The 26,433-nt window shown below is 38.2% G+C and overlaps 1 protein-coding gene across 1 annotated transcript in view; it reads left to right on the forward strand.

Annotated features, from left to right (window-relative positions):
• The window catches only part of IRX4 (iroquois homeobox 4), a 69,427-nt gene extending 49,842 nt beyond the window's left edge, over nt 1–19,585 (forward strand). The window contains exons 2-5 of the mRNA XM_063925198.1: nt 7,269–7,520; nt 8,273–8,379; nt 17,623–17,951; nt 18,713–19,585. Coding sequence (XP_063781268.1) covers nt 7,269–7,520; nt 8,273–8,379; nt 17,623–17,951; nt 18,713–19,464 — 1,440 coding nt within the window. The 3' untranslated portion in view covers nt 19,465–19,585. The remainder of the gene's footprint in view (nt 1–7,268; nt 7,521–8,272; nt 8,380–17,622; nt 17,952–18,712) is intronic.
• The last annotated feature ends 6,848 nt before the right edge of the window (nt 19,586–26,433 follow it).

The raw sequence follows: 26,433 nt of genomic DNA on the forward strand, positions 1-26,433 counted from the left end.
CTTACGTTACATTGTTTTATACAATTAAAAGTATCAATAAGAAACTCAGCCACTGTTTTAGTATCACAGCCCCGGCTGCATAAGAAGTTTGTGTTTTATCAATACTTATCTTTTGCATATGGGGTGCCCGTCAGATGCTACCTTTCTATCTTTTTTGTACTCAATGTTTTATTTTCTATGTATGTATGTATGTATGTATGTATGTATGTATGTATGTATGGTCGGTCGGTCGGTCGGTCGGTCGGTCTGTCTATCTGTCTGTCTGTCTGTCTGTCTGTTTTAAGCTCCAAATACGTAGTCTGCATATTTTGTGTACTAAAAATATTAAGGGAATTTTAGATTGCAGTTTCGAATGGAGTTTCTTCATTCAGACTATTTATTTCAGTATTAAGGTATATACACATTTTAGGTACTTTGATTATATTTCCATAGAGCTGCTATTTACAATGAATAGCTAATTACTAGAGGCTCCATCTTTAAAGCAAAGCAAAGTTAACCCGAAGGTAGAGATTTAACTTTTCCATTCCTGGATACATTTGCAAAGTTGCGAGTACAAGTGGTATACAATAGAGAAGGTCATGTTTTTTTCAGGTTCAGTTTAGTTAGAAGACAATGACTGAAGTCTTAACAACCTGTGTATTAGATATGGGTCATTAGAGGGTGACCTTGAACAAGTCACTGTGAATCCTTTTACTTCAGGCAGTGCATGGGAAGCTTTGCAATATTAGCTTTTGTAGCACATTATTATTAGACAAGCTCATCCTTACAAGTGCTTCATACCACTAGAACCTGGATGAACTGCAATCATCTAAGCAATATAGCATAATAATGTGACACTGGGAAGCGAGATATAGAGAATGCCTTCTAATACAGTATATAGTGCAGCCTGGGCAACCCCTCCAATCGATTTGCTGTTTGCACCCCGCTGTGTACTCTTGATAAATAACATCCAACATGACCTTTTCCATACAGCTGATACCGCGTATACAGCCAAACAGAATCAGTCATCTCTGCGGGTCTCTGACTGACTGATCTTTGCACTTTGGTCACAACCGATCTGATAGCGCTAAATAATTAGATCTCCTTGCTACTTCTTTTATATTAGTAAAATACATAAGTAAGCGCAGTGCACGGCATGTTGAGAAATACATCAAGTGGAGATCTTTCTAATACAGTAAAATTACTATATCTAAGGCAGGGGAGCTGGGAGTTGTCAGTGGTAGACATAAGCCTCGCAATATAAGAAGAACACATGGGACTGCCATAGAAACCCCAAGCAAACTGAATGGTGATTCTGATGAAGTTTACCTTGCGGCTGGTACGTGTTATGGACAACACAACAAATTGAAGTGCATGGGTAGAATGAACATTATTAAAAAAAAAACTTTGTCAGATTTATTTTACCAGGTGCGCATTTGTGTGATCACTGCATGAACCTGTACATGGAGAAATAAAAATATACAGTGCTCCAAGTATAACATGCCAGCAGTAGCTTTCATTTATTTGTCAGCCTGTCATCATTTGTGTTTGTGATGGTGATAGATGATGTGGGCTCAGCTATAAAGGCTCAGCCTTTGTAGATACATCAGAATTTCTGTTCAGAGATTACATAAGGGTTCTCAACACGGTTTCAAATGTGATGGGGTTCACCCTAGGCTCAGTAATGTAAACTCTGGAGGAAAGTGTAATTTTAAAACCAATCCGGCTGTGCTGTGTTGTAGCTTGCATTCCAGTGTATTGCACTGTAGCTTTTGTTTTCCTTTACCTTGTCGAAAGCTATGTTATGTGAATAGTTCTCTAGTGTTCTCAGGACGCTTATTGCCTGCTTCCTGTAAATATGAAATAAACACCTTGATCTGTGTCACAAATCTGCTCTGAACTTCTGAAAGTGGACTGGCAGGGATGATGAGTACATAGGCTAAATGCATATTTTGTTACACTGGTAAGTACAAACAAATAAGGAAATGTCCCTTCAGAATGTAAACAGCTAGTAATATAACTGCACAGAAAAGATGAATGGGTAGCATGCGTAACACAGCAAATCATCATTTTTATGCAATATTTGGGTAGCTGGGCAGGCTTACTATATCCACATTTCGTCTCCTGTACAAAGTTCTATCCGAATCCTTCTATAAATACCAGTTTTATAACTTTCTATGGTGCATATAAAAGTTATAGAATTAAAATGGAATGACCAGTTCGATACTGACACATTGCCATCGTGAACCTTGACGACACTGTAAATCTACACAAAATAATAATGTGTGTATACACACACACACACAAACACACACACACACACACACACACACACACACACACGTAATGACTTGAGTTCACTAGTCTTGGTGAATCCAATATTTCAACCATATGTTGCTGCAGTCAGCTAGGAAGAAAAGGTTGGATCTGCTCATCTACTAACTTGATGCCATATGAATAATATGAATATGGATGTAACTTGATATAGTAATACTTCTGCTGACAATGGTGCAATGTGGCTTTCTGGAGTTTTGAAAACAGCACATCATTTATATTCCCTTACTAATGGTGGTTAATGAGCTTAGTTTTTAGTAAACTTAAATGGTGATGCTGCATAATATGTCAGTACATTGTAAATATGCACATTTTGGAGCGCAAGTACTGTGTACAGTAAGTAGACTATTACATTGGAAATAAATGATAGATATATTGATTGTTCAATATAGTGCATTAAGCGACTTTGCTGATCTTCTAAAAGACAGAAAAGTTTTATACTGTAGCTGAATATTTGCCCAGGAACTGTGATGTTGTGCTGGTGCTGAGAAGCGTTAATCAGTGAGGAGACTGTGCTCAGTGGAGCTGTTCAGTTTAACGTCACTCCAGTACAGAGGGTTAGTGAAGTGATTGCGGTGCCTGGGGACTGAGAGCACTACTCCACTCTAGTCAGGTATGATACACACAGAAATGTCTACATTACTCCCATGCAGCTCCCTACCAAGTGAGACGGTGCAGGCGAGAAGAAAGCTGTAGTCTTCGGAAAGCAAGCAAGGAGGAGGATTTAGATACAATCTGCAGCAATCAAAGGTAAAGTGAAATGCATGCGCTACTTTAAAATAGCAAAAGTGATTATAGAGCTGAAGATTCAAATCAGCAATCTAGTGTAATCAGACACATGACACCAGATTATCTCTTATATATCTTGCTACAGTACTGTAACCTTAATGAAGCTCTTTACCTATTTACTCTTATGGAAAATGCAAATATTAGTGTCAGTGACTGTGAAGAAGATATAGATTACACTTCAGTCTCATTCATGGAATTTAAGGGCTATGCGTATATTTTATTGTGATCGAAAGACTATTGTTTGGTGAAAACAGATATAAAGATAGATAATTTACTAAAGTGACTATACTCCAGTCTGTCATTTATTCACGTGGAAACTTTATAAGACTTTGATGATGTTCACGTAATTAATACTTCACACTAGGCTATGGAGTAATGAAAGAAACATTCAATATCTAGTCTACTTGTATATGTTTATGCCATGATAATGCCTATTCTTTATGTATTTTATATAAATGAATATGCAGTCTGAAAATGCATACTGTCAGCACCCTGAAGCAACTTTACTAGTCTCAGCTAAGTGAGCAAATGTTTGTCAAAGTGAAACCTCAAGACAGAGTATAAGCAGCGATTATTGCTTGTACGTACTAGTGGGTACAAGTATTTGCAGCCTGATCTTGGAATGAACACTGGAATTTACATATTTGTCGGCATATGAGATTATGTATGTGCTGTGTTCTGTACTCCGATAAGAAGTAGCCACACTTTCACATCGTATTCAACTGTAAATGGACTGTCCACACTGCAAGGTGCAGTCACATGTCATTACGGACACTCAGTACCTTAAAATGTGTTATCAAGATAAGTGTACAGAGGAAAGGTTAAGATGTGTGTTTACAGAACTAAAGTGCCTTAAATACAAGTATCCAATACAACATTTGTTTAGTGTGATTCTGGGTAACAAGTTTTCAAAGGCCTTAGCCAAATGCCTTTGTGCCATTGACATGCTCTAATGTGCCATATGTTTGTAAAATGAAAGGCTAAATGGCAACTTGGTCTAGTTTTTGTCATGATCGTTCCCTGGAAACAGTATCAGACATCTTTATATAAAGTTTCTTTCCTAACATAAGTTACCATGCAATGATTATGGGACCACCCATATTGATAAAGTGTATTTATCACTGATAATCTTGAGTGTCAACTTAACATTGAGCTTGAAAAATCTAATGTGAATATGTTATACTAGTGCTATACTAGCACTCAGTATTTATTTCAGTGTTTGTAGCCTCTCAATGAATTTTTATTTGACAGGGTTTGTTATGTAGATCAGATTGTTTGTAGCCTGGCAAGACACTTATTAAAATGCCATGCTTGTCAGCTGTGTTGATTACATATGCTATTATCAGGAGTCAATTGTATTAGGGGTCTCAGAATAGGATCTCTTATCGTATCGTCACTTTAAATGTTAATGACCCTGCTGCTTTGGTTGAATCAAGTGTAATACAGACATAAATTATGCTAAATATTTTCTGATCCACTACTACCAACATTACATATATACTGTATGTATGTATATATATATATATATATATATACACATACACACACACACACACACACACACACACACACACACACACTATATACAAACATACGTATAAGGTTGTTCATTTATGTAAACATAGTATGTGTGCAATTTTTATGGAATAATGGATGGACATTTTCAGTTATATATTAGAGTATAGTGAATAATGTATTCCTATAGCTGAACTTTCAACTTGACTAGCTACATAGCTACGACCATTGAACTTGTTAAAGTACATGTTTATTAATTGCATTACTAATATAATTGATATCCTTTCATGTTGCTATATAGTTAAATGTAATCGGGGGACAAGTATTTTAGCCTGTAAATTAAAGCAATTAAGAAGTATATATTATATTAGGTGTACAGTGGTCTCCAGATAGTCATCAATCACCCTCAATCGAGCTGTCAAGAGTGGGCAGATTCGTTTCTAGGAGGCAGTCTTCCAGCTGGGGAAAAGAAGAGAACACCGTCATTAATTAGAGTGTGACCCTGGGGCTATCCACATGTCTGAACCCAGGAAGCTATCTGAGCAAGTCAGCACACTCTGGATAGAAGAATTGTACCTCCACTGTACTGGTCCATCCTGTCAGGGCATACATGACTTTCACTAATTATGCTGACTTTTTGATTTGTCTGTTTTGCGTCATGGGTAACCCTTTCCCCGACAGATCTCACTGCAAGGCATTGCACGCTTAAGTTCAATCAAATCTTTTACATGCTTATCTTATAGTTTGCCATGGCTGTGCAGTAAAGTTTCCATATACTGTAGCAATCGCATAGCAAGTGTTATTTTTACATTCGCCTACATAGTATTAAAAGTAATATTGCATGTGCTATTTCCAAATGTTGTATTATTATTATTATTATTATTATTATTATTATTATTATTATTATTATTATTATTATTATATCGTGTGATAACGTTTTACAGTAGAGGCTTTTCTATAGTGGACTTTGAAAACTATCCAATAACCATTATGTCAGACCCAAATCATGAATTTAACATGTAACTTTTTGCAAATAAATTAGAACAGTGTAGTGTAAGCAGTTTATGCAATAGAAAACAAACGCATAAATCAGATATTACTTCTTAAGCAGCGTTATAAAGTCCCCTATATTCCAATGCATTAATGTCAAACCATAAAGTTGCTTAAATTTAGGTTATTCTCGCCTGCAAATATAGGTTCCCTTTCTTTTTCAGTATTCAAATACACTGATCAAACAGATGAAAATGATTAATGTTCTAGAATTTGGAATTCAGTTTCATTAGGTGGATTTAAATTTGAATCAATCAGTGAATAAATGAAAGAGGAGCGCATTTGCCACACACACAGAGTGTGTTGAATGCGTCAGATGCCAAGTGTCTACAGAGTTCAGTTTTGCAGCCCTTGGAGTTTAGTGAAAAATCACACTTATGCCCCAACATTGCTCTCATTTGTAATTGAGACTAATTATTAGTGTGAAGTGGAAAGAAACAGATGCTCATTAATTAATTTCTAATTAAAAGTGCTTACCACCCTTCAGTGAGTAAGGGAAAAAATCATTAATGTGTGTTTCAGTGATTGTTTAAATCAAATCATTCATTTTCTCAAGTTGCACAAGTGCTGTAGGAACACCTATAATTAGCTTGTAAGATTACTTGAGCAATCCATAAAAGCAATCGTTGTATATCAGTATTTTGCACCCTTGGATGCACAGCGTCCAAGTATATAAGAAAAAAGAGTTCTGGGAAGTAAAGGGTTTTATGACGTCACTACTAGCACTCTTTAAAGCTTCTTGCATTTCCTTTGAAGGTTTTTGTATGTATGTTTTCTTGCTTTATTTACATCATATCGTGTTGTTGCAATATACCTGACTTTTTAATAAATACAGTAACAGTTTAATTCAAGACGTCAGAAGAAATATTTAGGCGCACATTGTGCAGGCTGTTGAATTAAAGGGGTTAAAAAAAATTAAAGATGGTATTCTTCTTCCTCCTATAAGCATCTGGGAACCTGTGGTCACCAATCAATTGTTACAGAAGAGAGCACAGCTAAGCCACAGAATCCACTTCTCTTGTCTTTCCAAGGATTCGGGAGTTTATGTATCATGTCATATCCTCAGTTTGGGTATCCGTACTCCTCCACGCCACAGGTAAGACCCGTTGCTGGACTGTGTAGGCTGAAATATTGCACAGCAGCTGTAGTAGAGCACTGGTAGTGAGATAGAGCTATCTATGGTTATAGAGATGAGATAGGGAAAAGAGTGATTATGTACTGTGGGACAATGCTGTCGTGTCTGCATTAGGAAGTATTTCATGTCCTACAAGGGAGTACATCCATTTTGTAAAGACGCATATACAATTCTTTATCAAGACTTTAATCTACAATAGTATATTATACAGTACTACACTATGCCATGCTATGTCAATGCTATGCAAATCTAAGAGGAGAAATACATTGCGAGGAGATGCAACTTTTTTATTTTATTCTATCATTTTAATATATTTGCCATCATTTGTAAATCATAACACATCACTTTATTTAGATTTACAGAATTTTATTTTTGCTCTTGTAAAAGAGAAAGATTACATGAGATTTGTTCGTGGCTAGAGCTGGTTTTTTCCCCTCGTTTTGATTTTGCCTGCATTTCTCTGTAGTTACTGATGACCACCAATTCATTGTCTACCTGCTGTGAATCCAGTGGAAGAACTCTCTCAGATACAGCTGCTGCAGCCTCTGCCCAGACTCCAGTCTATTGTCCTGTGTATGAGAGCAGGTTACTGGCCACGGCTAGGCATGAACTGAACTCTGCAGCTGCATTAGGAGTCTACGGGAACCCCTATACAGGCTCTCAGGGCTATGGAAACTATGTCACATATGGGGCAGATGCATCTGCTTTTTACTCACTGGTAAGGTCAATAGAACTTTTTTGTTGTTCTTTTATTGAAAGATAGACATTAAGTGTGTGTGTGTGTGTGTGTGTGTGTGTGTGTGTGTGTGTGTGTGTGTGTGTGTGTGTGTGTGTGTGTGTGTAAGAGTGTTTGTGAGAGACTGTGTGTGTGTGTGTGTGTGTGTGTGTGTGTGTGTGTGTGTGTGTGTGTGTGTGTGAGAGAGAGAGAGAGCGAGCAGACATACAAGTACGTTTGCAGTTATTGCAGAGCAGATCTAACAATAAGAACACCCCGTCTGCTCTTATGTTTATCTGCTGGTATTACAGCTATTCTGCAGATTAGCATAGAGTATTTATCTTCTCTATTCTCAAAAGATAAACACAAAATGACAGCATGAGATGGATGTTGTCAGCTCTTTTATCTTTTTTGTAGTGCAGAATATGTATTAAATGTGTATGAATTGTTTCTCTTATCTATAAACATATTAACAATAGAATGAGTTTTGGAAGAGGATGTATAATGCATCTATTTATTATATATCCACAGGAGCAGTAAGCAATATACAATTGTGTCACAAAAATGAGCTAATTTGTCATGTATTTAGCAGCATGTGTTATATTAACATTATTAAACAGTGTCTGTGTTGGTCTGATAACAGTGAAAACTGAATAGAAAAGTAGATGATAACTGCTACTGCTAGGTAAATAAACAGAGTGTATACCCTGTGTATGTATACTGTCATATAAAGAATACCTGAACTAATGTTACAGAACACATTGGATTCAAAAGATGGCACCGGATCTGCACATGCGGGTATTGCCCAGACTGCTGCTTACTATCCTTATGATCACACCCTCAGCCAGTACCAGTATGACAGGTAAACCATTCACTTATATATTCTATTACTTATTGCACTATATCATGTGAAACAATGCACTCATCATACTGTGACTGAATACACCATTATCTGCCATGCAATTACCAAAACTAAATATACTGTGGTGATTTATGATTTACTCAGAGATTATTTTCCCCAGCCTGGAGGATCTGTGTTTGTGTATACAGTGTGTGTGTGTGTGTGTGTGTGTGTGTGTGTGTGTGTGTGTGTGTGTGTGTGTGTGTGTGTGTGTGTGAATATATATATACACACACACACGACCCCCTCCCCTGTGTAATATATGTGTGTGCGTGTATATATATATATATATATATATATATATATATATATACCTCATTAGGTCGCTTTCACTTCCCTACTGCTGATCACACTGCTTCCAATTAATCATTTGAACATAATGTAACAAACAGTTATTTGACTGCGTACATGACTGGCCCATGACATTCACCCACTTCATGAGTTTTCATTTTACAGTAGTATCTAATTGTTCTATAAATTATATAATTTTGTTTCAAATTAAGAACAAGAAGTCAAATTAGAAAGTGAAAGTGAAAATGTCAGAAACTTTAGAACATGTTCCCAGATTTTGCATCCAATTCTATAGGCTGCAGATTGCACAGATTAGTATTACCAGTGTTTACATGTATACAGTATATTATTATCTAGATGATTATTATGCACTATTTAAGGCAATTTAGGTGAATTACATAATGAAACCAGGTTGGAAAAAAATAAAATAAATATATATATATATATATATATATATATATATATATATATATATTATTATTATTATTTTTTTATAAATAGTATTGTCACCTAAGTTATTTTATAAATGTTGAATTAAACATATAGTCCAAGCTTATATTCAGAAAATAAACAGCTTTCCCAGTGTGGGGCTGCTTACTGCCAATTAAAATGAAACCCCATTCAAGAGAATTGAACCACCCAGTGGCCAGATTACCATGTAAAATACTGGAAAGCTGATATTGTTTTCACAAAACAATCAGCTTTGAACAAAACAGTTCTCAGATATTAAGAACCATTATATTAGGCAAATAAATCATGCAAACATATATTATTTTTTTCTGTTACAGAGAATAAGCTTGGCAGAGAAATAATTTAACACATGTATTTAAGGGACACGTGACTTCTTTTAGACTCAGAAATATGTGTTTTATATCCCAGTGAAATGTTATCTGTGACACTAGACAATAGCACTACACACTTTTTGTTAGTGCACTGGTGCATCTGTATGCATTTGTATGTTTGTGATGCCTGGTCGATATATCGGCCGTTCTCTTGAATGGCCAATATATCACGGGACCGTCGGCCAGTGTGTACGGCCGATACGTCTGTGAACTCCATCGTTCACAGACGTATCGCGTCAGCCGCACAGCACAGCCGAAGGTCAATATATCTACCGATATATTGGCGCGTCGAAGTGTGTGTACGGGGCGGTCGGCCGACTGCCCGTGCACATGCTGCGGCGGCCGGTGGTGATTGGCAGCTGAACTGGGCGGGCGTGTGTACACGCCCGCCCAGTTCATGACGTCAGTCCCTGACGGATCGGGCAGTGTGTATGCACAGCACACTGCCCGATCCGTCCATAGATATATCTGCAGATCAATTGATCTGCAGATATATCTATTAGTGTGTACCCACCTTTAGTCATGACCAACACACCAATATTTATTTATGTATTACCAGTTATTTACATAGCACAGACATATTCCACAGTGCTTTACAGAGAATATTTGTCCATTCCCATCAATCCCTGCCCCTATCACATGTACACACAGACACATTCATATACCCAGAGGAAACCCACACAAGTATGGGGAGACTATACAAACTCCACACAGTTAGGGCCATGGTGGGATCTGAACCCATGACCTCAGTGCTGTGAGGCTGTAATACTAACCATTACACAATCTGTGCTGCCCAATATATTTGGTTATTTGTCACACTCCTTGAGTTGTGTAGTCTAGTCAGGCACTAAAGTGTAATTTCACAGCCTTTAGCAGTGGGTACATCAACATTTACTGTTTTTCAAATTACTGTCATAGTTAAAGCTATGTGAAGCAATCAAACACAACCTCAACTACTACTTAGAGAATTATTGGAGTATTACTAACTAGCAGAGAAACCCTTAGCACATTAACAGTAAACCTCTTAAACTTTATAATTTAGTGGTCTGCAAATTGGGTTAAATGAATAACTTATAACAGTGGGGTGACTTATTTGGCCCTGTACTACAGCTGCCCCACATCACATTGCTTACCCCAGTAATTGCTACTGGAACAGGAGTAAGCACATGGTGACACATACTGTATCACTGTACTCCTCATACAGTGACTCTAGGTGTGATTCTGAGTTGGGAGGAATGCAAGACAGAGAAGGTAACTGTGCATCTCGGTAAAAACCATGTTGCACTGTAGGTTGGTCAGATTAAAATGTGCAGAGATTCAGATTTGAGAATCCAAACTCAAATTTAAATTGCAGTGTAAAAATAAAGCTGCCCTCTGTTTGTGGGCTGCATACAAAAACAGCCAGCATTTACCCTGCAAGAAATAATGTATTTGAACCTCTGCCATTGTAAAATGAATTGTCCAGATGCACAGTTCCTTTTTCGCTGAACTCCCACCTCAGAATCAGGCCCATTATATGCTTGCTCGTGCAGACAATGTTGGAGAGGACAGTGACAGCTGCCAGGCATTGGGAGCGCATGGGAGTGGGGGAGGGGTAGTAAGAGAGGTGGATAGAGGCCTTGGGTTTATGCTCATAGTAGATATGCACCTATCACTTTAACAATGGAAAACATTATTTATTCTGTAGTGTGAATATGTGAGAGTGCACATAGGTGGTCATTCCGAGTTGTTCGCTCGTTGACAATTTTCGCTATGCTGCGATTTGTTGCTAAATGCGCATGCGCTTAGTTATTTAACTAAAAACTTAGCAGTTTTGCTGTTGTCTGTGCGGCGCTTTTCAGTCGCACTGCTGATCGGTGAGTGATTGACAGGAAAGGGGCGTTTCTGGGTGGTAACTGAGCGTTTTCCGGGAGTGTGCTAAAAAACGCAGGCGTGTCAGGGAAAAACGCGTGAGTTTCTGGAGAAACGGGGGAGTGGCTGGCCGGACGCTGGGCGTGTTTGTGACGTCAAACCAGGAACTAAACGGACTGAGCTGATCGCAATCTAGGAGTAAGTCTGGAGCTACTCAGAAACTGCAAGAAAATATTTAGTAGCAATTCTGCTACTCTTTCGTTCGCTATTCTGCTAAGATAAGATATACTCCCAGAGGGCGGCAGCCTAGAATTTGCAATGCTGCTAAAAGCAGATAGCGAGCGAACAACTCGGAATGAGGGCCATAGTTCTATTTCTAAGCACATGTGCAGAAAGAACACATTTGTGTACATGGAGCAATGATAACCATTACTTTGGCATGGTGGTTTTGTCAGACAATGCGTCCAAGTTAGACAAAATATTTACAAATAACTCCATGTCTGTGGCCACACCAAGCACTGTACTAAGCTGAGGCTGATTTATATCCTTACAAATTCACCAATTAATCCTTGTTATTGTCAGGATTTCTAAAGTTCTTTCAGTGATTTATTATTAAGATTGGAAATAAATATTTGTTCTGAAACTGTGCAATTTAGGTTGCACCTTATAAACTGTTGTACAAATAAAGCCCGCAAAGGAGCCCAATATATATTCTACTTCATATGTTTTCCATATTTTATAGTTTTCATAGTCTACAAATGTCTGCAAGATACTGTGTGATGGGTAATATAACATATCTGACAATGTTATATTATAACAACTAGGCATGCTCTTTCTCAAAGACATACATTTATATGGGTTTGTCTTCACTTCCAAACTATTAGAACAAATTTGGGAAATATAAATGACTGGTCAGGATGGAGATGAACATGGATCCACACGTTATGTCCTTTATTAAATAACCTCCTCATATCTTCTTATCATTTGGTAAATATATACAATATACCACAGGTTGGTAAATGTTCAGTACATTTTCATTCTTGTGGAAATAAGTGGAGCATTTTCAACATGTGCTGCACTATGTGATGTGTTGTGGGGGTTGTACAAAATGTACATTTTACTATTTCAAAATTTTATACTACATAATATTTTCTTTGCTTGCCAGCTAAGGAGTTGTGAACACAAATCCTGAGCTACATCAGAGAGAGACATTGTAACAACTGTATAAATTACAGATATTATAATTAGAGATGAGCGGATTCGGTTTTACTCGGTTCTCAAAACGACATCTTACACGGATGTCACGTGTTTTGGATAGCCAATAAGATTCGGTTTTGAGAACCGAGTAAAACCGAGTAAAACCGAATCCGCTCATCTCTAATTATAATCTGTTATCGTGATGTTAAATCAGGTGTAAAAAAATAAAGGAAATCCAAAATACAAGCAATGGCCTTTAATTTATTCCCTAATGGACACAACTGGGGTGCAAAATATGGCATCTTTTGTCTCCATACCTTTGTTTTTTGACCAATTACACTAACCACACATGAGCCAATCCTGTTGGTCATCCTAAGCAGTGAATGATTTGTTTCTACTATGGCCACACATGTTGCTGTCTAATACCTCTTTTCTACCAACCCCCCTCACAACCAAAAAAAACCCATGGTCTGACCTGGGTGACTGAACACAGTTACAAGACGTGTTACAGCAGCTTGAAATTATATTCACACTTAAGGCTGGACCTGGGTCTTTCCTGTCCTGGCACTTGGAGATTACTTCATATATTATATATATAATTATATTAAAGTCCAACTTCCTACCACTTTAAGGGTGTCGTATATATATATATTTAAGACTCAAGCTGTCAACATTCATAATGTTGACATGAGGTTTTTGACATAGTCATAATGTCAACATGCAGCATGGTAGGATTGATCATGTTGACATTCATCAAGTCAAAACTAATGAAAAGTCGACATGATTAGAATGTCAATAAAATATCTCTGGTGGTATAGTGATGACTTATCTGGTACAGCGGGTCCGGTGGATCTAATGGTATCTTCTGAGTCCAGCTGTGACATCCTGATGACTTCCGGTGGATCCTTCATCATTAATTCTAGGAGTGAATATATCCCTAATCCCTAATACCCCTTTTCCACTAGCTCAAAAAACACGGGTAATTGCACGGGGGCGCACATTTACACGTGTTTTTTGCTAGTGGAAACAGCTCCCTCTGCAAAAACCCGGATCAAGTGATCCGGGAATCCTACCCGGGTAGCTTACCGGGTTGAACACGAGTTCAATCCAGTAAGCTGTGCAGTGTAAACAGAAGCCGTGTCGATGCGAAATGGCTCTCTTTCACAGTGTATGGAAGGGCGGCACAGGGAGATCATGTGATCTCCCAGCGCCGACCCTTCCACGTTACCAGCAGCGTCACCAACCCGGCAATATGCAGGGTTGGTGAGTGCAGTGGGAAAGGGGCTCTGGTGTGGGTCGCAGCCGAGTAGCACCCGTGTCAGGCTCCCAGCTGCAACCCGCATCACTAGTGGAAAAGGGGTATAACTTTAACCCTCCCACTAGTGCCCAACCCTAATCCCCTCTCCTGTGGAGTAACCATAACTCTCCTCATAGTGCCTAACCTAAGCAAACCCTCCCATAACCTAACCCTAACCCTCCGCTGCCGCATCCTAAAACCAACCCTCCATTCCCTGCAGAATGTTGTTATTCACATGTCGACATTTCACATGTCTTCATTGTAAACATGTCAGCATTCTGTAGATACCAACTTGTTCAGTGTCAACATTTCAACAATATCAACATCATAACTGTTGAAATTGTGGTGTTGAGATTATGAATGTTGACATTGTAAATGTCATCATTATGACCACAGTACACCCCCACTTTAAGCCCACGTGCTACATTAATTTAAAATGTAAAATTTTTCTCTTAACATGCTACTTGAATTAAACTCAGTAATGTCGTAAATAAACCATGAGTCTGTGGACATTTTGACTGTCTTTACTGAAGGGTCATATTTCCTTTGTTGAAGTGAGCCTAGATATTACCTTTTCATCAAAGGCGCATTATATATCCCAATAAGCGGCTGATGCAGAGTTGCATGCAAGTCCGTACTTAAGGAAGATCTTGTGTGTTTTTAGACTGCACATGGGGGGTCATTCCGAGATGATCGTAGCTGTGCTAAATTTAGCACAGCTACGATCATTCACACTGACATGCGTGGGGACACCCAGCACAGGGCTATCCCGCCCCGCATGTCAGTGCCGCCCCCCCCCCAAGAAGTGCAAAGGCATCACACAGTGGCGATGCCTTTGCACTTCAAGAGTAGCTCCCGACCAGCGCAGCTTTAATGTGCTGGACCGGGAGCTACTCGTCACTCCGCGGCCCACAGCGGCTGCGTATGATGTCATGCAGCTGCTGCGGGCCACTCCCCGCATGGTCCGGCCACGCTTTCGTTGGCCAGACCGCGCCCACGAAATGGCGGCCAAACACTGCCGTACCGCCCCCTCCTGCCCAGTAACTGCCTCTGCCTGTCAATCAGAAAAAGGCGATCGCAGCCCAGCTACAGCCTTCGGCCGTCTGGCATGCGCCGTCGCACTATGGCGCCGGTGCATGCACAGTGGGTACCTGTTCGCTCTGCTGCGATAAAAAGCAGCGAGCGAATGGGTCAGAATGACCCCCACGGTCCAGAGCTACTGGTGATCAAGCTGTGTTTGCAATTCTGTTACTCACACAATCTCCAGTTGTGAAGGATGGGGCATAACAGGGCAACAGGGCGTGTGTTTACATAAACTAAGTTGATTGAGAATGTCTTTGAAAAAACATTACATACACAGAGAACCATTTTTAAATGGATCTCTTGCAACAGGTACAGAGCTTGTGCACATTGACAATGGTGATGACTATGGTCCTCATTCCGAGTTGATCCCTCGCTAGCTGCTTTTAGCAGCAGTGCAAACACTAAGCCGCCTCCCTCTGGGAGTGTATCTTAGCTTAGCAGAAGTGCGAACGAAAGGTTAGCAGACTGCTCGAAAATCTTTTCATGCAGTTTCTGAGCAGCTCCAAACCTACTCCTACCTTGCGATCACTGCAGACAGTTTAGTTCCTGTTTTGACGTCACATACATGCCCTGCGTTCGGCCAGCCACTCCCCCTTTTCCCCAGGCATGCCTGCATTTTTACCTGACATGCCTGCGTTTATTAGCACACTCCCGGAAAACGGTGAGTTACCACCCAGAAACACCCACTTCCTGTCAATCACTCACCGATCAACAGAGCGACTGAAAAGAGTCGCTCGACCTTGTGTAAAACTGCATAATTTTGTGTGAAAGTACTTCACGCGTGCGTACTGCGGCCCATACACATGCGCAGAACAGACGATTTTTTTGCCTGAACGCTGTGCTGCGAACAACAGCAGCTAGCGATCAACTCGGAATGAGGGCCTATAACAGCAAGTGTGTAGGTCTGAATATTGCAATTGCATAGATGCATACAACTCAGATGACCTATATGTAACTCTTACTATGTCCAAAAATATATGGAACAAGGCCTGGTTCACAACATCATCTTCAACAGGTGGAAAAATTGGATCATTCTGCATTAAGAAAATGCTGTATGTCCACCAGTCAAATAGGGAATGTTGCATTTAATATGTGTTCTCATCTCCAACACGTCCTTTACATATCCCACTCCTGTAAAACTAAAGCTTTTTTCTTCTTCTTCTTTTGTGTAAAACTCCATGCCTGTACTGTATTTATATTGGGGGGTCCATGGACTGCACACCCTAATTCTAAGCATAATGAGAGGTGCTACCATGCTGAGACTTGTAGTTCCATAAAGAAAAAAGAGAAAAAATGCAGATGTACACTCTAAACACTACTAATTAGAATAATTATAATAAACTCTGCAATATAACAGAGTTAATTTGAGGTGCTAAGCATACTTTTGACCAAAAACATATTTTGGCCAAAATTATGCTATGCACTTCAAATTTACTTTTGTATTGCAGAGTTTATTATAATTATTCTGATTAGTAGTATTTAGTATTTAGAGCGTGCACCTGCATTTTCACTGTTTTCTGTTCTGTATTAGCAAGATGTGCGCTAATCTGCTCAACTCTTACCATCAGCAGGTGCAAACTTTTACACCTCGTGTATATCCATGTGATATGTATAATGGCATCAAGAGGATCTCGAAAAAAACATTTTGGAATTTTATATGCATAACCTATCTATCTATCTATCTATCTATCTATCTATCTATCTATCTATCTATCTATCCATCCATCCATCCATCCATCCATCCATCCATCCATCCATCCATCCATCTATCTATCTATCTATCTATCTATCTATCTATCTATCTATCTATCTCTTTTTTCAGCTTTTCCACAATTATTATATCTTGCTAGCAGGTTCAAAATTTGCTATATTTATCTCATGTTATACAAATTTATATTGAATGTCGAATATAGCTCCATTTGCTGCCAAAAAAAAAAAGTACTAATTCCTGGAAATTCACAGGGTATTGACTACCTCTCGTAGCACGCAGTAAGAACTCCTAATGGCTGGGGAACACCATAATACAGTATGAATGCTTGGCACTTTAACACTTCTCACCTTCCATCTAATGCCTTTGTATTAGGTGAATCATAATTCAGCAATCTTATATGTTCAGTGCTATGCAATGCTTTGCATCTGCTACCCCTGAAGGGATATAAAACAGTTTTACCTTGCTGCGTCTATTATCCCTAAAGCAGCACAAAACCACTTAAGCCATTTCAACCTTTTTTTTAAGACCACATGAGTGCCGGTGACCTTTCAGTATGGTGTGCATTAAATATTCAGCTGCAATCCACTGTCTTTATACGTTTTTACAATTTCATCAACAAAAGCCTGAGACATGGCTAATAAAGGAGCACAAAGGAAAATATTTATATTAACAGTTATACCCTGAGGTCATTCAAATTTATCCTCTTAAAACAGGCTTCAGACATCCAAGGAAATGTGACATACATTCTTTAAGATATTAACCATACTGTTACACAAAATTTTAATAGGCTATATACAGTATATTACTTTTTTATGGATTTATTGCAATAATTCATGCAATATTGTCATTGTGTTTTCTAGCACATACCTAGTATAGACTAAAAAGTGAGAAAGCTGTATGTTAAATATGCGTATTGATAATGTGTTATACAGGTATGGTACAATTGATGGAGGTACTCGCAGGAAGAATGCCACACGTGAAACCACCAGCACGTTGAAGGCCTGGTTGCAGGAGCACAGGAAGAACCCATACCCCACCAAGGGCGAGAAGATTATGCTGGCAATTATCACCAAGATGACCCTCACCCAGGTCTCCACCTGGTTTGCCAATGCCAGAAGGAGGCTGAAGAAAGAGAACAAGATGACATGGCCACCCAGAAACAAGTCCTCAGATGAGAAGAAACCCTATGATGATGATGAAGAAGAAGATGAGGAAGATGAGCCTTCAAAGGACAACATAAAGAATGAGAAAAAGATAGAAGGTTTGTACCTTTTATACTATGTAAAGTAGACATGACATCTGTTATTTGTGTGTACATCAAACCACTTTATCATTACACTGTGTACTCCTCTTACATCATCCAAATTTTAATATGGTTAATAAAAAATTATATTATTGTATGGTTAATAAAAATGTAATTAATGTATATTCAAACACATAATTATATATCATACAATGACTCTGTAAAATTGCTACAGATTATACATTTTTCATGAGTGAGAAGATCTTGCCATCTCTCATGTCTGCACCATCATTTGCTCTGTTTTATGTAGAATTTGTTTCTGTATGGATTGCTATGCCAACTGTACAGTGCTGTGGAGTTTTGTGGTGCCACATAAAGTAATGATTCACAAAGGGTGTAATGGTTGGCATTACTGCCTCATAGTACTGAGAACTTGGGCTCTATTCTCACCATGGCCCTAACTGTGTGGAGTTTGTATATACTCCTCATGCCTGCATGGGTTTCCTCTGGGTGCTCAGGTTTCCTCTCAGTCTCCAAAAATATATTAGATGTTTAATGGCTCCCAATTAAAAATTAACCTGTGTAGTAGTGTGCATACAGTACATGTGGTAGGAAACATAGATTGCAAACTCCACTGGGGCAGGGATTTATGTGAATGGTTAACTATTCTCAATATGTGCACACCATAACTTATAACAAAGTAATAAAAATGATGATTTGCTCTAAATGCAAAATAGTAGTATTAATGGAGCTGTAATTGCAACTGTTTTCTTTTCAAGCAGAAGAAAGCGCTGGTAGAGAAGACAAGGACCTAGAAATCAGTGACCTTGATGACTTTGATACAATTGAGTCTGAAAGCTCTGAATGTGAGTTAAAGCTGCCATTTCACCATCAATCTCAAGAAGGACACCAAATGAGGACAAGAGATTGTGCCAATGACCATTGCAAAGATGTTATTTTGAAGATGCCTTTAACAGCTTCTTCAGTAGACCAAGAACTTGACAGGGCTAAAAACTGCCTCAAAAGTGTTGTTGATGAATGTGAGCAAGACTTAATGAGATCTAGACAGAGAAGTTGTGAAACCAAATTGTGCTTTCAGCAACAAAGTCAACTTCTGGATTCCAAACCAAGAATATGGTCCCTTGCTCACACAGCCACTTCTTTAAATCAAACTGAGTATCCATCATGCATGCTAAAACACCAGGGAGTGACCTCTCCTTCATCCTCCTCCTCTTCTTCTTCGGCTGTTTCCACCCCAGTTTGTGTTATTGACAGACGCCAGGATTCCCCTGTAACCAGTCTCAGAAATTGGGTTGATGGAGTTTTTCACGACCCATTGTTTAGACACAGTACTTTGAACCAGGCACTCACCAACACCTCCGTTTCTTGGGCAACCACCAAAGGAACCATTCTTGAAGCTGGTTCTTTAGGACGTTCTGTTGGGAATCCTGGTAATATGACTAAAGGACATGACACAACCAAGGAATTTATCGCATTCCCCAAATCTGGAAGCAAAATGTTTTGCTCATAACATACATAACTTTCTACAAAAGTTGAACCTACTGTATGAGACTTTCTAGCAGAGAACATTACAATCAAATCGGATTGTTATTAAGTAAACCCGTCAAATTGACTGTTATTTCTATTTACATTCAACCCTTATTTTTTGTTTAAATCCTTTTCTTAAACAGTCTCGTTGTTGTGACAATTATATTAATATCTAAAACTATGGACTATGCTATGTATTGGAGTAATTGCAGTTTACAACTCAAAAGTTTACAATAGCAAAAAGAAATTAAATTCCAGTGGTCATACCATTTGAAGAGCATGCTAGATTAGTAAATTAATCATCAAGACGTTTTCTTCCGGTTTTCGTCATTAGTGATTCACAATCTGCACTCCTTTCAAGTTTACACAAATGCACATGTTGGGCGTACAAGGAATTGCATTTTTATTTGTTCACTCCAATAAATTGTCTGTTTCTGAGATACAAAGGGCAACGTTTGTCTATCAGCAATAGCGCAACAGTGTGATATTGTTGAAAAGCAGCGCTACTGGGACTGAGAATGGACGAGCATATGGTGGTGTGTGCATGCTTCTGAAAATGTTTAAACAAAAGTGGATAGATAGATAGATAGATAGATAGATAGATAGATAGATAGATAGATAGATAGATAGATAGAAACACACACACACACACACACTATTTATTGTTACGTTTTGTATTGTAAACACGTATAACATACAATATTCCAACGCTTTTCAGATGTATTTTAGTGTGTAAATATGCAGTGCAACTGAATACTTTTTATCTTTCACGAGTGCCCGCACAGTTCTGTCTCTCTATAGATGTGCCTGACAATGTCTTCGCATCTCCCAAAGTGATGTTTTTACCACCGTTTTGAGTCTAATGCCTCCCTAAGCTTATATGGGGTTTCCATGAACTTGCATGAATATTTCAACACTTCAGGATAGATGATTTACCGTTTCTGACATTAAAATAAGAGTGCAGCCAAGAGAGAGGGGAAGGCTGCGGTGTTCCTTTCCTACTTTTTTTTTTTACGAGTGACTGGAGATAATCACCAAGTTTCTTAATAATCTGAGAACACATTGAGCCTTTTAAGCATGGTAAAGTATAATGCACACATACAAGTAAGCATCGTACACATATAGATGTTATATACACATTGACAACCATTATATTGTCAAGGTGTAGATACAATATAGATCTATATTATATTATGTTATTAAGAATGTCTGGAACAATTAATTTCAGGAAACATTATGATATGTGTGTGTGTGTGTGTGTGTGTGTGTGTGTGTGTGTGTGTGTGTGTGTGTGTGTGTGTGTGTGTGTGTAGATGGATAGATAGATAGATAGATAGATAGATAGATAGATAGATAGATAGATAGATAGATAGATAGACAGACAGACATTGCATCTACACTGAGGGGCATATACACTTAATTGCAAGTGACAATGCTTACTCACATAACTACATTGATTTGGGAAGACTTTTTTCCATGTATCTGTGACTGGCAATTAAAGAATCTAGCTGGTAGCAGTAGATCAGATTCTTTCCACTTGTGTTCAGGTAGCTGTAATTGGATTGTATGCAGTCATATAAGCTGTCATTGTATTGACTTTCGCTCCCCTGGATGATATTATCGAGATCACTGAACCTCTCCGCTGATCTAGCTGTCAAAAGGCTGAGGGAGAAGCCCCCGGCCCTGGAAAACGTGCATCAGCCAAGATAATTTGAAGTGAAATTTTCATTTTGACAGTAAACCCCTCAATTTCTAAAGGATCTGTACCTTGTGATCTCAGTGGCAGGAGGAGGCTTTACAGAAAGCCACGTCTTCAAGTGAAAAGGGCAGTAGAACTCGAATTTCTTGTAATAGATAAAAGGGCAAAAAGAGAGTCAAGGGTACTTGACAGTAATAGCAAAAAGTGTACTCTCCTGGGAGAAGAGGGCTTGCTGGAGGCTGCTTGGGCAAGTACAATCCTAATGCTAACCTGGTCAGTAGTGCACAGAATCCAATCACAGCTTGGCCACTCACTCGTGCCAGGCCTGCTGCCTTTGGAATATACAATTGCGTGTGTGTGGTGTGCGTGGGTGTGGGTGTGTGTATAATCCCTTTAGATTTTTAACGTATATACATACATAATGTATCAATTTGTTTCCCAAAGACAGATGTGTGTGTGTGTGTGTGTGTGTGTGTGTGTGTGTGTGTGTGTGTGTGTGTGTGTGTGTGTGTGTGTGTGTGTGTGTATTTATGCTTGGTAAATCCTTCTGCTTCCTGCCCTCCAAATATTCATACAAAAAAAATGACAAATTCTGTACATCGGCCTGTTGTGTCAAATATCCATTGTTTATTCTCTAAATGTATATGCTGCATAGAAATGGAAGAAAAGCAGTACGTTGCTCCCTATATAATGTTTGGAGCGCACAAGAGTTACTCTGTTCCAATCGGAAAGGCACTAAGAAACATCTGAGTATAATTGCTTCATTCCTTGCAGATGTTTCTATTGTCCTCAATCTTTCTTGGTAATGAGTCTTTACAGTTATATTATCATAACCGCTTTACCCAATTATAACTGCAAGATGAAAACGCCTCGGATATAAAAAGCAATATTAAACAGTGATACAATGTTCATATACAGATTACTTTCTAAACCCCATGTGATAGTAGACGGAAATAAAGCACAACATTTAATAACCAGAGTAAGTAAGCTGAATGCTTACTAGAATATTATTTGACAGATGCGTTCAGTTATAGGCTACGTGTTAATAAACTTACATGTATTTATACATATAGTTCTTCGCCCACCCTCATAACCCTGCAAAGCTCATAGCTACTGTACATCGGGCAATTTCATTTAGAAAAACTTCTCATATTAAACCAGTGGGATTTTATTGATTTCTAAATAGAGCTCTGGGTTTATATACTATCTCTTACGGCCCATAAGCTTGTCCCTCATCAATTAATAAGTTGCTGCTGTCTTACTCGCACATTCAAACTTGAGAATTAAATGATATATATAGCCTCAAATTAAAACTTGAATAGTTTCATGTAGTTCTATCTATCTATCTATCTATCTATCTATCTATCTATCTATCTATCTATCTATCTATCTATCTATCTATCTATCTATCTATCTATCTATCTATCTATCTATCTATCTAATAAGTGCAAAATGACCCAACGCATAAAGTGCAAAATGACCCAAGACATAGATTACTTAGAATCAATAGCTGCTCATTCTGCTGATGCCAGTGCTGACACTGATTTGAAGGGCTCTATGGTATAGTACCCATATAACTGTGGAGCTGGTATGCAAATATCAGCTCATAGCACAAGATTTTCAGAGTTGAATAAAGAATAAGAAAGACGAAGGTGGTAAGAAGCAGAGTTTGAAACCGAGAGACTCTGAATCACTCAGCCATGGCAAATTCAAATACACAGAGGAGAAGATGCTAAATTAACAGCGCTTTTTACATAGAGCCCAAATAAAACTGTAATCAGCGACGCGTTACTTTTCATTAAGCGACTCTGACAGCAGCATATTCAGCCTCGACAAGGGAACAGCAGCGGAGAAATAAACTGCTCTCACAGCCCGAGTCATAAGATAATTCCTTAAGCTCCATTAACAACTCTTAGCCGCAGGAAATGGCTCCCCTGAAAACATCTCCAAATCTAAAAGCTTTATCGACCTCTTAGAACCTCCGCTGATGGTTCCATTTTTTTTGTAACTTAAGGGATAGGCGTCCAGCAAGGTAATAGACTTTGACACAACACCTTCTCCACCGGAGAGTTATAGGAAACTAGACCCTTTAGATGATATTGAAAAGGCAGCCAATTAAGATTTTCTTTCCTTTCCCCAATGTGCCATAGGAGAATATGCATGTCATTAATGTCACAGAGGTTGCTATTCCTTGCATATGAGAGTCACACTGACCATAGCTAAATATGCAAATAATCTTAACAGTATATTTTATCTAAATATAGTAAGATTAGCATGTTCTGCTAGAGATGTACTTGTAGGCTATACATAGGTCATGTTATGCTGTAGAATTCACCACACATGACCTATGGAAGCAATCCATCAATACTAAATTAGTGGTCCTGGACTCTCATCAACCACCATGAGACAAATAATTGTATATTGTTCCTGCTATTTTATTTCTGACTTATTATCAACTGCAGAATTACGTAATATGCGATTGATAATATGCTTTACAAAGGCTAATGGAGTATCAATAATGTCCCCTATGCTCCATGTATTATATAGAATTGTTAAGTATTTTGATTAAACATGGCAGGCTAATGGACAGGGATACTGTCTGACAACTTTCTCATGTCTGAATATATGTTGGTTTTGCTGTTACCATTTTCTTCATGAAAAATATTAATTGGCTACAGTATGTTTTTTATTTGAATAGAAACATGTCATTTATGAGCAGTTAATATACAGCATATATACTGGCTTTAAATTACCTTAACAAATGTTTATAAAATGTACAAGAATTCTTCATATTGCATAACAATGAGGACATGCAGTAATTGTGTCAAACAACACATTGACCCCCTCCAAACAGTCATGTTAACTAAATGGTATGAATATGTGTGTCATCAATCAAACTTTCATGCATATACAGGTGTAGGTATAGTAGGGCCCATCATTATTACCCAGTCTTGTTTACACTGACAGGTTGTATGACTCCCTAAACTTGGAAACTACATTGTAAATACTGCTTTGAGGAAGGGAAGCTTGTTCCCGAAACGCGTTGCAGCAGTGACAGCAGTGCTATCTGTAGACACCAGGAAGAGTGGATCCAAATTCCGGTGGAGGAAGGTGGCATAGAGACCAGTTCCGGAACCTGAACCTCTATTAATATTGACACACCTATCTTACATGGGAATTTGGCAAACCTCCAACTTGCCTTTTGTTGCCGACATATTAATATTGTTTCTATACTATTATTAGATATTTAATATTTTTTATTTCTTTAAAAAATAAATTTGTGACTTTTTGCACTATATTTTCTTGTGTCTGCATATGTGACGAATACCATAAGTACAGATGTCAAGAGATCTAAGGAGTCATCCAAGGTATACTGAGACTTTTTTAGTACTATTCTTTCTCATTTTATATAGCTTTACTATACAAGTCTCAATTCCACTCATTTTGCTCAGGTGACACAGCCACAGCACACTATTTGGGTCTACTTCTTTTATTGTATATTGTGAATATACCTCTTTGCATATAGAACATATTATGGCATATTCTGATTGTTTTGTCAGTTTCATAAGCAATTAAAACCAATTTTATGTGATGCAATATATTGGACATTTGACTCATTGCAAATTTTGATACCATTAGCATGGGGAAAAAAGAAGAATTTAAAGGTTCTCTTGTTTTTATGGGAGACAATCTAAATTAAATTAAAATTTAACTTTTATTTTTACAATAATAAAATCAAAGTAATGCTCATTGCGTAGTACAACAACATACAGGACAAAAATTAACAAATCAACAAAGAATTCTTTGTTGATTTCTGTCCCATATAGTGTTGTAATATGTAATGAGCATTACTTTGATTTTATTATTGTAAAAATAAAAGTTAAGTTTCAATTTATTAATTAAGAGTGCCCCCCCAAAAAAATAAACAAACAAACCAAAACCAAAACAAGAGTACCTTTCCTTTCTTCTTTTTTACCCCTGCGACTTTGTATACAATTACTCTCTGGGGTGCACCTCCACATGAGAGACCTCTGTCTATTAACAGTGACTTTCTATATTCGACTAAAATTGTGTATATATTATAACATTTTCAAATCCCATATAAATCAGCTAGGTGTTTAGCTTATGCACAGATTGCTCCACTCCCCCCACCACCACCCTTTTCCCCTCCAATGTTATTCATTTTGATAGTTTCTATAATAGAGTACAAACTATGGCTTAAATATTACCTTGTAGCACGAGCTGCCAGGAGACATTTTTAATTTCATGAGCGCTGCTACTTCTATCTCTTTTAAAGTAAGGTCACCAACACCATTAAATGAAAAGTGCAAAGAATAGAGGGGGGTACTATGTCCTGTGCTTAACCTATCTGATACAGCTTGGGGAAGGGAGGTAGGGTGATCTTGAAAAATGCTGAAAAAAGTATGTTTTATAAAGATAGATATAGTTACCCAAAACACTGTATATATTAACCACTACTACAGTAACATAAAAGTAACCATACAGTACTACGTATTCAGTCATCCTAATGGCCAATTTTACTGTACATAGATAGGATGGTTGCTTGACAGATCATTGACTGTTGAACCAAGCAGACACAATGTCAGTTTGTTACATCTAACATTCTTGTTGGCTATTTAAATAATAGCCACTAATTTGATCTTCTGTCAACTATGTATCATTTCCAACCTGCCCATTCAAAATTCTGCTGTAATTGTTACGTGTCTCTAACAGAGGCAGAGTTCCAGTGTGTTTAATGACATTATAGATGGCATTCTGTAAAAACAATGGCTAATAATTTCAGTTGTTAGGAAAAGTGTGTTAACCATGGGCCAAATGTAATAGGGTCCAGGACAAACTCACACCTTTTCACTAATTTTAATGTGCAAGTTTATCCCAAAACTTGGTTCAATATAATGGTTTTCCAGTGTAAATCTTAGAAATAATACACAGGTTCCAGCAAGTCTCCCCCACATGCTTGTACTTGGAGAACCACAAGTACGAGCATGTGGGACATTAAAGAGCCCACTGGTACCTGTAGTCCTACTGTAAAAGAAATATAAAAAATTACAGGACACACCGTAGAAAGTAAAAGTTTATTACACACTCTTGCACTCGCACATATATTACTCACACATCTCTTGTGGTACCGGTTCTTCCAGAAGACTCTCCTGCTTCCAGATCTCTGGACATTGTCAGGGTTCTCAGGCTCTATATGGACAGGACTGCTTCTCTGAGGAAATCAGACTCATT

Source organism: Pseudophryne corroboree, chromosome 5 (assembly GCF_028390025.1).
Source record: "Pseudophryne corroboree isolate aPseCor3 chromosome 5, aPseCor3.hap2, whole genome shotgun sequence".
Classification (NCBI taxonomy): domain Eukaryota; kingdom Metazoa; phylum Chordata; class Amphibia; order Anura; family Myobatrachidae; genus Pseudophryne; species Pseudophryne corroboree.